Source organism: Lepus europaeus, chromosome 4 (genome assembly GCF_033115175.1).
Source record: "Lepus europaeus isolate LE1 chromosome 4, mLepTim1.pri, whole genome shotgun sequence".
Classification (NCBI taxonomy): domain Eukaryota; kingdom Metazoa; phylum Chordata; class Mammalia; order Lagomorpha; family Leporidae; genus Lepus; species Lepus europaeus.
Window position 1 is genome coordinate 145587380 of NC_084830.1, and position 17711 is coordinate 145605090.

Genomic DNA, 17711 nt, shown 5'->3' on the forward strand with positions numbered 1-17711 from the left:
AGGGTTAGTATAATGCAAGCCACTCTTCTGTAGCAAGAAGCAAAATTCTATCTCATTGAATTTATATATGATCCCTGAGCATTTAGCATTATTTTATTATTTTTTTAAAGATTTGTTTTACTTGAAAGAGTTACTCAGAGAGAGGAGAGGCACAGAGAGAGAGAGAGAGAGTGTGTCTTCCATCTGCTGGTTCACTCCCCAGTTGGCCGCAACAGCCGGAGCTGCACTGATCCAAAGCCAGGAGCCAGAAGCTTCCTCCAGGTCTGCCATGTGGGTGCAGGGACCCTCACAGGGCTTGGGCCATCTTCCACTGCTTTCCCAGGCCATAGCAGAAAGCTGGATCGGAAGTGGAGCAGCTGGGACTCGAACTGGGACTCTTATGAGATGCTGGCACTGGAGGCGGCGGCTTTACCTGTGACGCCACAGCACCGCCCCCCATTATTTTATTTTTAAAGATGGGATGTTGTTGCTTAGCTAGGCTTGGCAACCAGACTTTGGCATTTAAATCTCAGCTGGTCACTGACCATATGTGAAAGCTTGTCCTTGTTTAACCTTTCTTCCTCTTTAATCATTTTTTGAAAAGTGAAGTGGAAGAAGCCTTTAAATATCAATTGGTTTAAGACATTTTGGGGACGAACATTTGGTCTAGTGCTTAAGACCACAGGTTGGGACTCCTGGATCATGCGTCAGGATACCTGGGTTCGGTGCTTGGCTCTATTCCTGATTCTAGCTTCTGTTAGTGCAACCCTGGCAGGTGCAGTGATGGCTAAAGCAGTTAGGTTCCTGCTGACCTTGTGGGAGACCTGCATTGGGTTCCCAGTTCCTGGCTTCAGCTTGGCCCAGCAGTAGCTGTTGCAGGCATTTGTAGAGTGAATAGTGGATGGGAGATATTTTCTGTCTGTCTCTCTGTCTAGTATAATCCTGAGAAAATGGTAGTTCAGTCTCACTTATGAATATCAGTAGAGAATCTTGTAGTTCACTCAGTTCAAGAACATATTTAAGAGTATAGCAAATAGAATATGGCAATATATAAATTTTTTGACAAGCAGAGTGGACAGTGAGAGAGAGAGAGACAGAGAAAGGTCTTCCTTTGCCGTTGGTTCACCCTCCAATGGCTGCTGTGGCCGGCGCGCTGCACCTGGCGCACAGTGCTGATCCAAAGCCAGGAGCCAGGTGCTTCCTCCTGGTCTCCCATGCGGGTGCAGGGCCCAAGCACTTGGGCCATCCTGCACTGCTCTCCCGGGCCACAGCAGAGAGCTGGACTGGAAGAGGGGCAACCGGGACAGAATCCAGCGCCCCGACCGGGACTAGAACCCGGTGTGCCAGCACCGCAGGTGGAGGATTAGCCTATTGAGCCACAGCGGTGGCCAATGGCAGTATATTTTAAACAATGTTTCATGATCAAGAAAAACTTACCCCAGAAAAACAGGTTAGTGGAGTGTTATGAAATCTATGGAAGTCATCATATTAATAGTTCTAAGGAGAAAAAAAAAAAACCCATAGGATCATCTCCATTCATGCATAAAAATTACCTGATAAAATTCAACACATAATTTATTTGATTTGAGTTTTCATTCAACAAATATGTATTGAGCATCTGCAGGCACTGAGGCTGCCAGAGGGAAAAAGACACTGGCCCCTTGCAGCTCACAGCCCAGGGCAGGAAGTGGCCAATACGAGGATGAGGAAGAGTTGGGCCATATGAAGCTAAAACGTGTTTATTTAAAAGCCCAGTAAAACAGAAAATGATTTCATTTTTACACTAAATATTTTAAGTGCATCTGTTAAGCCAAATTCCAGCATTTTCTTATGTAGGGAGATGCTAGAGGTTTTCTATTGGATGTCAGAGACAAGATAAGGGTGAGCCTGCGTCCACAACACTTGGCACAGGGCTGAAGAAGAAAGCAAGAGAAAGCAGCAAAGTGTGTAGGAGCAGGAAAGACAGGATCCTGGCTGTGAGTAGCTTGTCTAAACATACAAATGGAACGATGTGAACTCGTGTCAGGGAGACACGTGCTGCATCACGTTCACAGGAGGCATTGCATGCAATCGACCATGGTTTCCATCATCAGACGACCGGATGAAGAATCTAGGTACCTGACGGACTACCGCTCAATAATTCAACGAAGAATGACATCTTGCCGTTTGCAGCAAGATGGGTGGAATTGGAGGCCACTAGTTGAGTGAAATAAGTCCAGACACAGGAAGACAAAAACTGCGTGTTCTCCTTTATCTGTGGGAGCCGAGGTTAGGAGAGAAAACTCAGTGTGAACACAGATTGACCGCAGAAGGTAGGGAGAGCTGCGAGGGATAAAAGGAGTTTGGATTAAAAAAAAAATGAGCGTGTGGTTCATTCATTGGGAAAAGGGCACTAATATGAGATATTATTAATAGGTGAAGCAGGGTGAGGAATGTATGTGAATTCTTTGTACTGTAAATCAAAACTATTCTGAAATAAATGTTAAAAAAAACTCACAAAAAATACACAAATGGAAACACCCAAAGAATAGATGAAAATAAGTTACAAACAAAAAGAAATTTAATCAAGCGGCTGTTTATAAAATCAATATACATTGATTGCCATCATATAGACAAACAAAAACTAATTGGAAGATTTAATGAAAGGGAAGATTCCACTTACGATAACAAGATGTATATAAAAAGGAGATATTCAGGAGATACCAGGAAAATGTTTAAATACTCTTGAGGTGAGAGCCGACTTGAGGAGTGTCAGAGGCACCAGATTATTCTGTAAGAGGCAGGACTGTGTGAGTGCCAGCTGTCCCTAGATCACGTGGCAGATTTTATGTGATCGCAGTAACAGGCTCCCAGAGTTTGCCCCACAGCCGAGAGGCTGACTGTGAGCTCTCCTGCTGCAGGGAGGGAGCGCTTCCGCTGTGCAGGGCTGGAGGTGCAGGCCCTGGGCGGAGAGCAGGCTTCGCGTTGTGCCTTCTGCCCGTCAGCTCCATGCCCTCTTCTCCAAAGTCCGCCCTGGCGACCCCACGCGAGGAAGCAGCAGGCTGTACACCGACTTGGCTCTAGGTGCCGCGTGGCGGTCTGCTCGTGCCTCTGCCCTTGCGCTGCCCTAGGGTTTCACAGGTGCGCGAGGTGTGGGCCAGAGAATGCAGCTGGCACGGGACAGACACGCCCAGTGCTGGTCTGTTTCCTCCCTGAGGTTGCGTCCCACTGAGCAGGACCACCAGGAGGCCAGAGCCGGTGCTGCTTGCTGCCGAGGCGCTGCTGCCGGAGCAGCTCCGTGGTGGCGACCGAGCCCGTGCGTGCCTTGCCCGTCCCTCCTCCTCAGTCACTAGCATGGCTTTGAGCTTATTCTCAACCTTGGGATTGTTATCCTGCGTGTTTACGATGAATGGTAGAGATGTGTTTTCACTTAGGAAGCCGAAGAACACATTGCCAGCCTCCCTCCCCTGTGCTCTCTGTAGCACTTTTCCTTCTTGGGCAGCCCTGTCCTCTCCCTCCACCCCACTTCCCGGGGTCATTCTTCTCTCCTGGTGTTCCCTCTGCCCCTATTCCTTTCTGAACACCGGCTGGTTTCTCAGGGCTGTTTCCAAAGGTTTTTTAAAAGCACATTCCCTGTGTTGCTAGTTCCATCTCATCTGAGACACTGGTATTTATTAAGGCAAATCACCCTTTGATTTCTCAGTAACTTGTGTTTGCTGTGTAGGAACATATAAGGAAAACTCTGGGAAACAGCTGTGCTCTTGAAAACCTGTATGATTAACATTTTTTCCCCCATTTTTGCCTAAGCCTCCAAAGAAACATTGTTTACATCAGTGGGGTGTGTGTGTGTGTGTGCTGAGAGTTTTGTAGACCTAATGTCACTGAGTGTCACGTTCTACTTACCTGGTTCATGTTTTCATGAATGTGAATCATAAGAAGTGGGATATTTGCAGGCGTATGTACATATGAATTATTCTTCGGTAACACGAGTCTCTCTCTCCTTGCAGGAGTCCAGAAGCTATGACGTCACAAGAAGAGAAGGTAGGGAGAATGACCTCATACCTATTTCATTCTCAGTTTTGACATTGTGGAGGTAGCTTGTTGAAACCATGATGAACTTCAGACTGGGGACAGCCCGCTCTTTGAAATTTCGTGTGGCCTTTTCTGGGTGTCAACTGCTTAGCACTTGGCTGTGGGGCACTCAAGTGCTGAAGTCCAGGTTGGCTTGAGATGACTCTTTTCTTCTCCCTTTGGGTTTCAGAGGTGGGGTCTGGGGAACTGGCTCATTCATGATCGTTTTCATAGTTACTTCAGAGAAACCTCTTCACCCAGCAAAAACAACATCATGAACAACAACCCCTAAAATGCTCATGGTCTGAGGTATTTCAGTATCTGGAAAGAGATGCCACTGTGAAAAATATTGCTGATTAGATTTTACAGCTTCGGCTAAGCTGAAATAGAAATAACCAATTAATTTTCCTTTTGGAAACAATTCCATGATGTCCTGTTTTTCCTGCCAGCATTCCTTTAGCACATTTGTTACCTGGTCTCCTAGGTAAGGGTATATGGGTGGTAATTTCAGAAATCTTTTAGTGGAAATTGAAATTTCCCTTATTCACTTTCGGTAATACCTAGCTACTAATAAAAGGATGTCTTTTGAATGATTTGTGGAATCATTGCCAATCGTATCTTTACTGCATAGATGGGAGAATGAAGCCAGAAACCAAAGTGAGTTTTTGATCTAGGGGATGCCTTTGGTTTTAGCCTTAACCATATCTGTCCCTGTGGGACTCTTTGCAAAAAGAATAGCAATCAAAAGTAATGAAACAGTTCCCTGTCCACACCTGAATCTAACATTTCCCTGCTTCCTGGTTAGTTCTATGTTTTTGCAACACAATGAAAGGCATAGAATGGCCGTGTTATCAACCTGTGTCTCTAGTGACTGGAAACCTAGACTTCCTATACTAGTGTTGGGGCCAACCTTTTCTTGGCTGCTGTCCGTGGTTCTGAAACCTGGAGCTCAAAGGGTCTGCCTAACTGGACTCCTGGGGGTAAGTTTCTGGCTTCCATTCCCATTTGCAACTGTCTTTGGTTTTGGATTGAAGAGCCTCTGAACTCTATCTGTTTGGCAAGCATCGCTGTTTGGATATCAAAAGCAAATGACACTGGATGATGATGGATGGGTCCGGGAAGGATGTTTCTTATTGTAAGTCATGGGCACAGTGGTCAGTGACTGTGCATGTTGGAGAAAAACAGCCCTAAGGAGTGGAGAAGTTGATGTGCAATGATATTATGAGTACTATTCTATTCATGTTAGTACCCTTGAATGTGAATACCTGAGAGTAATTAGCATTGGGGAATCATGTATAAACTTAACCTTGGAATATAAACTTAACTCTGGGCTCCTACTGTCTCTGTGTTAGAAATCTCTAACAAGGCTGGGGTTACAGGAGAACTATGTATATTTCTACTTAAAGGCATAAGAAAGCCAAACTGGGCTTGCGACTTCAAACCCCTTGAGGAGTGAGTAAATGGAGAGTGAGCAAAGGCATGGCCGGGCTGTGCTGGTCTCCTGTGCCTCCTCCCCACCCCTGCAAAGCATCAGCTCACACAGCTGACTGACTGGGAGCTTAAGCCTTGTGTTTGTATTTGCACATTTGTCCTGACATCAATAAACTTTTTCCTTCCTATTGTGAACTGACGTCTTTCTTGCTTGTTTCTGTCAAGGTTGAGTGTTTGAAGTTCCTGAAATAGCCCTGTTCTTTTAATGTCACTGCTTATAACCTGGCAGGAAGGAAGGAAAGGTGGGAAATTGCAAGTTCCAAGTATTTTTGGGTTTGGCAATTCACTCATGTGGGTTGTAGGGTTGTTAATCTCCAAAAGGGTGTGAGGGTGAGAATAATAGGGGAACTGCGAATATTTTAGTAAATTCTCATCCCTGTGAGCAAAAGGCAGACATTATCCTACAGCATCAGGAGCTTCGGATTGGATCCTGGCTGTCTTGAGCTGGCACTGGAAGGGTCACGGCTTAGTCACTGAGTTTTCCTGGTGGGTTTGGCAGGCCCGGGGGGTTGACGAGGGCAAGAGAGCTCTCAGGGCTCGGGGTGGACACCTCCTAGTGGAGACCCAAAGGGTTTGCTCCTGTGGTTTGCTTTGATCTGGGGCTGTCCGCCCCATCCAGGGCTTAGTGCCACAAAAGGGTGACCCATGACAACCTCCTACCATGTGATCTTTGGAAACTGTTGCCTAAGTCTGTGAGGTAGGAGGAGAGAGGGGCTCGCATCAGCAGTGGAAGCAGGGCCCGGGGTCTCCCACCGTGGGTCGGGGGCTGTTCAGTAGAAATGAATGCACTGTGTAGCCAAGGACTCCCTTCCTTGCTATACCCCCTCTCTGCTGCTCCCAGCCCAAGATGCCTTGGGATCCTGGGTCCCTGGTGATTATGTAGCTCTCTGGCTTCCGGCCCTGCTCACACCGTTCCTGCAACCTGTGTGCCTTGTCCTGCATCTCTGCCACGCCCCCTTCTCCTCATCCTTTCCTGGAGCCTTTAGCCAAGGCAGGGCGCCCACCAAGTTATTCGATTCCTGAAAGCAGAGCCCCTCCCTCCTCTGATCCTCAGATCCCTCCCATTCCTAGTCTAGGGCCGCGGTTGCTCAGGAGTTGTTCTTGAACTAAGTTCAGGCCACACTTCGGCTTTGTGTTTGCTGTGTTTGCGTTCTAGTCCTGTCCCGGTGATAATCAAGTGAGGTGAGCGCTGTGCCTGGCTGTGCTCTGATGAAGCGCTCCACAGTCAGACATACTTGGTGTCGTGGGCTGAGTTGTGTTCTCCAAACCGTGACCCAGACCTGTGAATGGGACCTTCTGTGGAAATAGGGTCTTGCCAGATGTCATCAAGGTAGGGTGAGGTTATATGGGATTCAGGGTGACCTTAATCCAGTGAAAGAAGGGGGAGATACAGGTGCAGACACACAAGGACAAAGCCATGCGAGGATGGAGGACTGCTGGCAGCCACAGAAAACGCCTAGAGGCCAAGGAAGATCTTTCCCCCACCCCCTTGCAGGGAGCCTGGCCCTGCCAAGCCCTTGGCTTTAGATGCCCAGCCTCCAGAGGAGGAAATGAGAACATGTACAAGCGGACAAGCTTCTGTTTGCAGAACTTTCTGTGTCAGGCGCGGACGCTGACACACTCAGAAAATGCTGGACTCGGTAAAGCTGAGTCAGTGTTATCGTTGCTGCCATCGGCCGTGATGTTTTTACCGTAGAGTCTTGCAGGGTTTTTCATAGGCTGTGACTCTCTGTGTGCAGTGTGGTACGTGGCGTTGCCCACAACGTGTTTCCCATGGAGTTAAACAGATTGGCTTCTGAGGATTCTGAACCCCTCGGGCCTGGCCTTGCATGCAGTGTCCTGCGAAGGCCTTGCTCCGAGAGCCCTGTCCAGACACTGGTGACTGCCTTCCCCAGGACGCGCTCACCGGAATGGCGAGGCTGTGCGCACGGCAGTTCCTCAGCGGTGCTGGAGTTCGCAGAGAACGTCCACGTTCTTCGCCTCCCTTGCCCGCCAGTCATCCGTGCACAGGCAGAACAGCCAGCGCCTCGCATGTGAGGTTCCCTGCTTCCTTTCCATGCACACCCATGGGAGGGACGAGGCCGCCCTGTGGGCCGATGCCCCTCTGATGTGCTGGCCCTCTCTCCAGCGGCTGGTGGTTGCTGCACTGACTTGCTCCTGCTCCGTCACACCCCAGGGCTCCTGTGCACGACACAGGCTTCCACTGCAGGATGCTGAGAGGGACTCTGGGAAGAAGTGTACCGTGGGCCTTTGTTTCCAAGCTGGGTTTGTGGTTGGGATGCTCAGGGGACCTGGAGGAAGAGACAGGTGCAAGCTGGGGGTCTTCTGGGTGGGACCTCTGCTTTCCCCCAAGGAGGCAGCCCCGGTCATCCCCCAGGGCCCCACCTGCCTGTGCTGGCCGCATCTTCATCTGCTCTCCGACTTCTCTCTCAGCCACCTGCAGTCTCTTTTCATCCGTTACGTGAGGTGCTCCCCTCTCTTTGCCTGTGTGCTCAGAGGGCTGGGGCTGGCCGTGGCGGCCAGAATCCGTCCTGTCAGGCCAGCAGTGTTCTCTGTTTGATGCCATTGCACTGATCTACAGCCGCAAGGGAACCCTTGAGCAGGCTGGGTGAGTGGCTGGGGCTAATTCAGCCTTCCTGGGCACGTGGGCCTCCCGTTCGGCCTTTCCAGACTCCTGTGAGTGCGTGATCAGCAGCTGCCACCTTTCACACAGCCCGTTCACGTCTTCCAGCCCAGAAGAGCCTGGCTTCCTGTAAGGCTGTGAGAGAGCCTGGGAGAGGAGGGAGGCGGCCCGGGAGAGAAGGGAGTGAGAGTCACACCCAGGGTGGCTGTGGCTGCTCGGGCTGCTTAGCAATGCAGATCTCCTCAATAAATAAGACCTGCCAGCCCTGAGTGTGAAACTCCAGCCTCTCTTTCTGAAAACCTTGGAATTCGTCGCTAATTGGAAGCCGCCTCTAATAGCCCTTTTATAGTTCTCCACATCTGGGTGACTTCAGCTACCAAGAACTGCGTTCTGTTCACCATTAATTTTCATTTTGTTTAGCAGATGTTTTCTGCAGCTCTCTGCTGCCTGCTTATTCCATCTTGGTCGAGGGTGAGGTTGCTGGCGCGCTCCGAGGAGGCAGATTAATAAACTTCTGGGTTCTTCGGAATGAACTTCTTCAGTGGCTGCAGATGTCAGGAATTTGGTTTGACAGTGCCTGGGGCAGTGGGTCTTTGTCAATTCACGACTGCCGGGTGGGGGACGAGTGGGAGCTTTCGCCCCCACACCATTCTCACTCCTGCACGGTGAAGCATCGCTTGTTCTCCTGCAGGCCCTGGGCTCCAGGAATTTGAGAATGACCCAGTTTCCTTTACACTCCCACGCCCCCTCCCCAGAATTGGCTCTTCCTGGCAGGGCAGCCTTGCGTGGAACCTTCCTGCCAAGTGGAGGGGGCAGTGAGTGGCACCGCTGGCCGATGTGTTCTGCTGAAGAGCAGTGACCTGGGGCTCAGTTCTCAGAGACACCTGGTGGGACTCTACCGTCTGCCATTTCACTCGCCGTGCGATTTCGGGTGTTGCTCAACCGTGTCTGATCAAAAGGAGATAGTAATAACGTCCGCCATCAGTCCCAGCTCTGGGTTGCACAAAGCCAACCTGTTGTGGCTGAGCCTGGAAACCCGGGTTGGTGGCAGAGGCCAAGGGCAGTGGACAGTGTTCCTGACTGGTGAACTGAGGCAGGATCCCGCGTGAAGATCAGGGGTTTGTTGCTGCTCGTGGTTCTAGAGGAACAAGGACTACAAACGCGGCGTAGTCTTTGATGAGGACCTGGTGGGCTGTATCACGTCCGTGTGGGAGCGTACATCTCCCTCTGTGTCTGGCTGGCGGTCTCTCCCCCTCCTTTGAAGCCCCCAGGATTCAGAAGCGGGTTCCATGGTTGCGCCTAATGACTAAGCCGCTTGCTCCCCAAGGCCCAGCCTGGAAGCATCGGAGTTGGATTAAATTTTCCCTCTTCTCATCATTATCTTAAAACTTGGGGATTCAGACTCCAGCATCAGTTTGGGGGCACAAGGCATAATCACAGCACAGCCCCAAGAGTGGCCCAGCTCTAAGGAAGCCGACTGTGGGCTCTCACGCTCTCCCTTTCCTTCCTTCTCTCGGCATTGTGGCCTCTTCCATGCGGCCTCGTAGGATGACTGCAAGCAGCCACGGCTCAGAGAGTGACCCTGTGTCCCCAAGAAGGACACCAGCAAAGTCCCAGCAAGGACTCCGGTTTGCTGGGCCTGTGCCACATGGCTCAAGCCCTAAACCAACCTCCGTGCTCCCCCAGGGAGGAGGTGGAAATAGGTCCTGAGACTGGCTAAGAGCACATGTCCTCTCCTTGGGTGTGTAAAACCCTCCTTGCCTAAACCGCAGGGAATGAAGCGGCCGCTCAGCGCCCTCGCATGGCCTCGCGGGGGTGGTGGGAGGAGCCACTGTGTGTGCAGAACTCAAGGTTCAGCCAGGGCCACACCCCCTGTGCTCAGTGAGTTCCTACTTTATTTTATTTTATTTATTTGAAGACAGAGTTACAGAGAGAGGTAGAAACAGAGAAAAAGAGAGGTTTTCCATCTGCTTGTTCATTCCCAAATGGCCACAATGGCCGGAGCTGAGCCAATCTGAAGCAGGATCCAGGAGCTCTTTCTGGGTCTTGCACAGGGGTACAGGATCTCAAGGACTTGAACTGTCCTCTGCTGCCTTCCCAGGTGCCTTAGCGGGGAGCTGGGTCGGAAGTGGAGCAGCTGGGACTCCCACTGGCCCCCATAAGGGATGCTGGTGCTGCAGGCTGGGGCTTTAACCTGCCATGCCACAGCACCGGCCCCGAGTTGCTACTTTTAATCCCAGCTCTTGTCCTGCATCGACCCATCTGGCTGCAGACATAGAGGACTTTGTCAGGTCACCAACTCCATTTTCCAGTCTCCAAGCGGGCTTATGTGTGACCTTTATGTTGCAGTCTGTGGACTTTTCCATGAATAATCATCTTAGACTTGGCTCATTCCTCTCCCTCTTCTCGGCCAGCCTTTCTTTGGCTCTGCTCTGCTCCAATTCCTGACCGGAGGAAGCACACCAGCCTCTTGCTGATGGTGCCTCTAAGAACTTAAAGACAACACACCTAACATCTCCCCCCTGCATCGGGGGTTTCTGGACTCTGGGGTCTGAAGCCATCTTAACCTTGCTTATTATTTTCTTTCTTTTACTACATCACAACACAGCGCAAAGACCGAGGCTGCCCAGCACAGCATTAGCCAGAAAGGTCTCAGGCTAATGTGGGTGCACAGGATCAGCCTAGGTCAGTCCTAGTGCCTGGACCGTGACAGCTGGGTGAGCCCGGCTCCTCTCTCCTGCCACTGTGTGCGGTCTCAATGGATCCCAGGCCCTGGCCGAGCAGCCCTTTTGTCCTCTCTCCTGGCTGCGTGCAGCTCTCTGCAGGGCTGGGGAAGCCTCAGGACCTTGCGCTATCCAGCCCAGGGCTGCCGTGGATCCCCTGGTGCTGCTGGGTGAGCTCTGGGAGTGCTCCCCCACACCCAGGACCGCAGCACCACCCAGCTGGCCTTCAGCGGCTGCTCTGGTCGGGCTGTGTAGGTGTGACCCAGCAGGGGCTGAGTCTCTTCCAGCCTGGGTCTCCTGTCCCTCACACACAGTGGACACTGAGAGCAGACTCTGTGCCCCATCTGCTTTTCTCCCAGAGGTGAAGTCCCAGCTCCAGGGGCCTCCACCCCATTTGGCTGTGGACCCTGCAGCTCCAGGACACCTTGTGCTGTGTGCTGTGCTTGATCTCTGCTCAGTCCCAGGAAAGCTCGGGTGCCTTAGTCCCATCCTCACAGTTACTCTGCTCTAACTACTTGGGGCTCCCTGAACAAGAAAAGACTTAAAAGGCGCTCACGCAAATGAGCTAAAGGCCCGGGGCTGGGGCGTTCAGAGCGATGATTGCTGTGCTGTGACGTGTGCTGGTGAGGAGCCTCCTTGGGTTTGCCATAGCAATGTTTGGGCACAGGCACCCACCTGGAATACATGGGGACAGAGGCACGTTCCCACCAAGGTCATGGCCCCCAAGGGTGTGAACCCCTGCAGGCTGATAGGGACCCTGAGTTCAGCCCTTCACAACAGTGCACCACCCCGCAGCCACGGATCCCGGCCTGCAGGGCCCAGGCATGCAAATGATGCCCACCCAGAAGCTCTGAGATCCCAGCATGCCTTGCCTGGCCTCCAAGCTGGAAGGAGTCTGTGCTTTGCGGGACCTCTGCGGTGATCTCCCTGTGAACGGTGCGCTTGCCATCAGCAAGACACTCGGCTAATTATCTGTCACTTAAAAATCATCTGTTTCTGTCTGTCTTGTCTCATTGCTGCCTGGCGTTCTTTCTTTATTAAGAAATGAGACAGTGGACCCAGCTGACTGTCATGTTCTAATCCTTTTCTTGTCGTCAAGTTAGTTCATCTTTTTAGAAAATATTTATTTTTTTTTTTGAAAGGCAGAGTTACAGAGAGGTGGAGGCAGAGAGAGAGAGAGAGAGAGAGAGAGAGAGAGAGAGAGAGATACAGACAGACAGACAGAATTCCATCCACTGGCTCATTCCCCAAATGGCCTCAACTGCTGGAGCTGGGCCAATCTGAAGCTAAGAGCCAGGAGCTTCTTCCAGGTCTCCCAGGTGGGTGCAGGGGCCCAAGGACTTGAGCCATTTTCTACTGCTTTCCCAGGCCATAGCACAGAGCTGGATTGGAAGTGGAATAGCTGGGACCCTTACTGGTGCCCATATGGGATGCTGGCACCGCAAGCGGTGGCTTTACCCCCTACATCACAGTGCTGGCCTCTAGTTCATCTTTTAGAAACTCAGGAAGAGAGAGACAGACAGACAGAGAGAGAGAGAGAAGCCACCAAGAGCAAGTCTGCCTTCTTGTTATTTTTCCAGTCTTCTTTTTTTGTATTGGTTGTTCAGTGGTAGAATTCTCGCCTGCCAATCATGCCTATTTTTTTTTTTTGAAGATTTACTTGTTTATTTGAAAGGCAGAACAACAGAGAAGGCAATAGAGATGCCCCACGTGTTGGTTCGTTCCCCAAGTGGCCACAGCAGCCAAGTCTGGGCCAGGCCAGGGGCTCCATCCTGGTCTCCCACATGGTGGCAAGGGCACAAGCACCTGGACCATCTTCTGCGGCCTTCCCAAGTTTTAGCAGGGAGCTGGATCAGAAGCAGAGCAGCAGCAGGCCACTGGGGGATGCCGGTGTTGCAGGTGGCAGCTTTACCTGCTGGGCCCCCAGGCCAGCGCCTCCCTGGCTGCCCCCATTCATGCTGTTTCTTAACAAAACTGTAATCTGTCTGCCTGAGCAGGAATCCACCTGTGAGGTGAGACGTCTCAGCTAAATTTGCAGGACAGTCCCCGGTGTCATTCTGGTTGGGGCTCGCTCGCTTGGGGGCTCAGTGCTCAAAACCCAGCCCAGCCAGCTCCCACAAAAAGAGGCGTCATTGGCTTGTGGAACTGGACAAGTGGGCGGGAGTGGAGGGGTAGGGGATGTTGGCTTCTGGCACGCTCGACCTGGGGCCTACGCTCCTGGGCTTCTCCCCTTATTTACCCCTCAGGGCTGCTCTTCCCAAGGCGAGTGCCAGCCACCGCTCCTCACAATGTGAAGCCCAGAGGAAAAGACACAGCTTCTGGTCCAGCATTGCTGATAAAAGTGCTCGGTACGCTTGGGCAGGCTCAGGCCTGGAGCCCCGATGCCTCAGTGACGGAGACCCCAGGGTGCTGTGCCGTGGGGTTCGGAGAAGTCTGCGTCTGCACCCTGATCAGCATGGCATGGACTGACAAGGGGGAGGCAGGTCCCCGATGGTAGTTGGAACTGTGCTTGAATAAGCGACACACAGCAGGAGGGTTAAAAAGAAGTCCTAGTGTGTGTCACCACTTACCTCTGAGAAGCTGTCACACCTCTGCTTGCCAAAGGATTTTGAGTGCCTTGGCGGTGAGCCCGGTGGTGGTGAGCCCGCAGGTGGTGAGCCCGGAGGTGGTGAGCGGGCATTCCTCTGGACTCCAGGGCAGGGCATCGCTCCCCAGCTTCAGAGACGGGCTCTCAGGCCACGAGGTTAAATCCCTGACTGGAGGTCACAGAACTCACTGCAGAATGTAAACGTGAACCCGATCCCTGACTGCAGATAGGAGGCGCTTTCTCGAATCTTCAGATCCCTGCTGCCTCCTGTGATGAGGGCTCCCCTCACCTGGATTCAGGGGCAAGGGAGACCAGGAGCATCCAGGAGCCAGAACTCTCGCTGCTGTCCTCAGACAAAGCACAGAAGTCTGGAAAGCAGAGGAGCGAGCTCCTCCCCGGCAGCCGCTCCGGTGCGCCCCCCTCCCCCGGTGTGTTCCTTGGAAGGTTTTATCTCCCATTTTCCTAAGCAGCCCGTCTTCACTGGGCGTGAGGTCGGAGGCAGGGACGAAAGTCTTCCTCGCTCATCAGGTACGAATCTTGCAGGTTGGAAGGTTCTCCCTGGGAACACTTTCATATCCATTCTCTTACTTGGTCCCCATAAACACTGTCTGAAATAGGCTTTACAGCCTTATTTTGTAGACAGAAGAGGTAACAGGGGACACTTTGAAATCCAGGGGAAGTTGATCGGAGAATTAAAATGGGCTTTGCAAAGGTCATTTGGGAAAACATTGTGGAAGGTGCACGGGGTTTGCCCCACTTGGTTGCAATGTTCCCATTGGAACACGAGGGCCCCTCACTGTGTAGGTGATGTGGCTACAAGGTGAGAGGCCATGGGAGGCCCCCCAGGGCCCCGAGCTGTGCTGCAAGAGATGGAGAGCGAGGGGGAGAGAAACAGGGGCCCCCCACCCCCCGTGTGGGAGAAGTAGGCCTGAGAAGCAGCTCAGGAGTCTGGGAAATGAGTTGTGGGAGTGAAACGCGCTGCGGTCTGTTGGCTTTCCTGTTTGTCAGCTCTCGCTCTCCGCTGCAGGGCCCAGGCCCCTGCACCTGCCTGGCTGCTGCATTGGCGCTTTGTCATTTGTGTGAGCCACTGCGTGTTCACACACAAACCCGGAGGCCTGTGGCTCCGAGGAGACGTTCCTTTGACAGGGTCAGGTCTAATCCCGTGCTTAGACACTCTGGCGGAAGACAAAGTGAGTGCAGGATTTGGTTTGTTTGTTTTGAAGGCGGCAGGTGTAGAAGCTGAGCTAGCCTGTCGCTGTTGCCGTTGGACTTGAGAATCGTGTTGTATGCGTAAGGATGGTGTTAGCGGGCAGCCTCCTGCTGTGGAAGGGCCGCCCCGTGTGTCCTCTCCTTTATGTGTTCAGGAACTGGGATGAGTGACGGTGTCCCTCATGTTTAACAGAGCGGGGAACCGGTGCTCAGAGACAGCAAGGACCTTTTCCCAGACACACAGCGCATGGGAGCAGGACTGCCCCTCTGTCCTCCCCTGGGCTTCCTCTCGACAGGTGCGTTTGTGGCAGAAGTTTTCAACTTAAAATCCACTGAGAAAGCATGGAGATTTGGTCTTGTTTTGATTCTTTTAAAAATAAAATCTTAAAAAGACGACTTTTTTTTTTCAACTGTCGCCATAACAATCCCTTACCTTGGGGATTCAGAGTGTTCAGAATGTGTGTATGGGAAATGGTAAAAGTTAATCTTGTTCAAAGTACCTGTCTGTGGTGAGGTTTAATTATCACTTGACATATTTCCTGGTTTCAGATGATGACAGTTTAAAACAGAGCCAGAAAAATCCAGGTTTCACCAAGTGTCGGGCGCTGTGTGCCAGCAGCTCCCCATGGCAGGTGCTGCCCACACAGGCAGCGCTGCAGGTGCCCTGGGACCGTCTCCCACCCCAGCGCTCCCTTCCCACCCTGCCCAGGCCGTCCAGAGGGGGCGCCGACGGCTCAGTTCCCACATCCCACTCTGGATGCTAAACTCTTAGGCAGGAGAACTCAGTGTGCGTGTCCTCCGGGTGACGGGAGGAAACCCACGTGCAGGACGACGGACATCGCCTGGCCTTTCCAAGAGCAGAGTGGAGGAGCCTCCTGCCGTGGTTGCCGCCAGAGTCCTTGTTGTTGCATGAGCTCAACACCATCCGTCCCTTTGGGAAATTTAAATAATCGGGTCTGGCCCGTGAGATTTGCAGAGGCAAAGCTGTCCAGAGTGGATCCATCTGTCCAGATCTCAAGTTTTAATTTTGAGAAGTCCCAGGCTGGGGAGCAGACGAAGCCGATTCCACAGTGTAAACAGAGTTCGGCATCTTGGAGCTCGGAGCTTATCCCGCAGCAGGGTCTGTGCGGATGTGGGTGTCACAGGTCAGAGACACTTGGGGTGCTGTGAGCCACACGGTGACACCCCCTCGAGGTGACTGTGGAGCAGGCTGGTGGCTGGGCCTGGCACTCCCCTGCCCCCAGGCTCAGTTCTCAGCTTTCCCTAGGGCCCATAGCTGGCCCTGACAGCTGCACACCCTTCCCAACGTGGCCTGCCAGAGCACAGGGAGTGGGGGTGACCGGGTCCTCCTGGCCAGCTCTGGCTCCCTTCTTGGTTCTTCCATTCATGGAGTCACGTGGATGGCCCCATTGAAGGTCCTCCCAAGGTAACCTCGCAGTGGACAGCTAAGGATGCAGGTTTGGACTGGGGAGGTGACTCGGCTGAGATCCCATGGCCAGTGGGGTGCTGGGCTGGCCTGGGAGGGTCTTAACTAGTGCCCGGAGGCCTTGGACTTCTCTCAGATTTTGGTCTCATCTTTCCTTGCTTCCTGTCCTTGGGGCCGGCCTCTCCCATCTCTTCTTGCTTCTTGCGCCCGCCCCCTGGGAGTCAGAGGCATCATAGTCCTGTCCCAGGATGCTCCCGTGTCAGTGTGGGGAAGGCCGAGGGAGGGGCCTCACTCGCTCAGCCCTCTGTGGGAAAGGCCAGTGTGTAAAAGCGAGCCCCTGCTTCGCAGTCACATTTCCCACGGTGCTGGCTTCTTCTCTCACGGTTACGCCTTACTCTGTAAATTTTCACCGTAGGCTACACATTTGCAAGCAAGCGCTCCAAGCTTGCTAATTAACGTGCTTCCTTTTTCTGTGACTTGTGTCCGTAAAATGGAGCAATGCTCTAAGCGTTGAAGAGACGTTCCACGGATATTGTAAAGTAATTAGTTTCCAAAGATACTTCCAGCTGATATTTTGTTATAACTAAATATACATTTACGGTACTCAGCGGACCAGAATAGCTCTAATTTATGTATTTTGGTTCACTGAGTTTAAAAAAGAGACATTTTAAAAGTATGTTTTAATCAGTATGCTTATCCCCAAGATACTGTTGGCTCCCGAATCAGTCACATGGTGTTAGGAAAATAATAAACATGGTGTGTTCCCTGAGCTGAGTGAGGATTTAATGAGCAGAGACGTCTCAGTCTGAGCCAGCGGGTAGCCAGCTTTTCATCTGGGCTGAGATGGGTCCCAGGGCGCGGAGGACTTGCTAACTCCCTCTGCACTGTCTGCTTTGCGGGCGCGGCTCAGACAGCCAGCAGCTACAGCCCTTGTGTGGCGAGGATTAATGCGCGCTGAGTCACAAGTGTTGTTTTAATAAAATTGTCTTAATTGTTGGCTGTGTACGTTTTCTGCTTTATTGTTCTTATGCTTTTCTTGCCGCTGTAATTGGTAATTATTGGGTTCCCATTATTTCTTTATTAGTCGGTTCATAAAAGTTAGCTGGAGATTTACACTCCCTCCCAGGCTTGCTTCTCTTCAAGCATCATAGGCAGAGCTAGAGGCAGGCCGACCTCGTGCGCCTCTGAGGGGCTGGTGGTGTGCGAGCAGCTTCGCACAGCCGCCATGGTCCGTGGGACCCATCTTCCCCCATTTCTTGGGCTGCTGTGCTGTGAATGGATGTGGGTAAATCCCTGGAGGTTTGTTAGAAAAATCTAAGTAGCGGTAAGAGGGCAGGATTGGGGCCAGGGTTGTGGCACAGCAGGTGAAGCCGCTGCCTGCAACACCAGCATCTCATATCCGAGCATCAGTTCCAGTCCTGGCTGCTCCGCTTCCGATCCAGCTCCCTGCTGATGTGCCTAGGAAGGCAGTAGAAGATGGTCCAAGGCCCTGGGCCCCTAGACTCCCATGGGAGACCTGGAAGAAGCTCCTGGCTCCTGGCTTTGGCCTGGCCCAGCCACAGTCATTGCAGCCATGTGAGGAGTGAACCTGTGGTTGCAAGAGCTCACTCGCGCTCTCTCTTT

The 17711-nt window shown here is 52.1% G+C and overlaps 1 protein-coding gene across 1 annotated transcript in view; it reads left to right on the plus strand.

Moving 5' to 3' along the window:
• FSTL4 (follistatin like 4) overlaps positions 1–17711 on the plus strand; it is a 347488-nt gene that overhangs the window by 20041 nt on the left and 309736 nt on the right. Inside the window, exon 2 of the mRNA XM_062189768.1 lies at positions 3966–3999. Coding sequence (XP_062045752.1) covers positions 3966–3999 — 34 coding nt within the window. The remainder of the gene's footprint in view (positions 1–3965; positions 4000–17711) is intronic.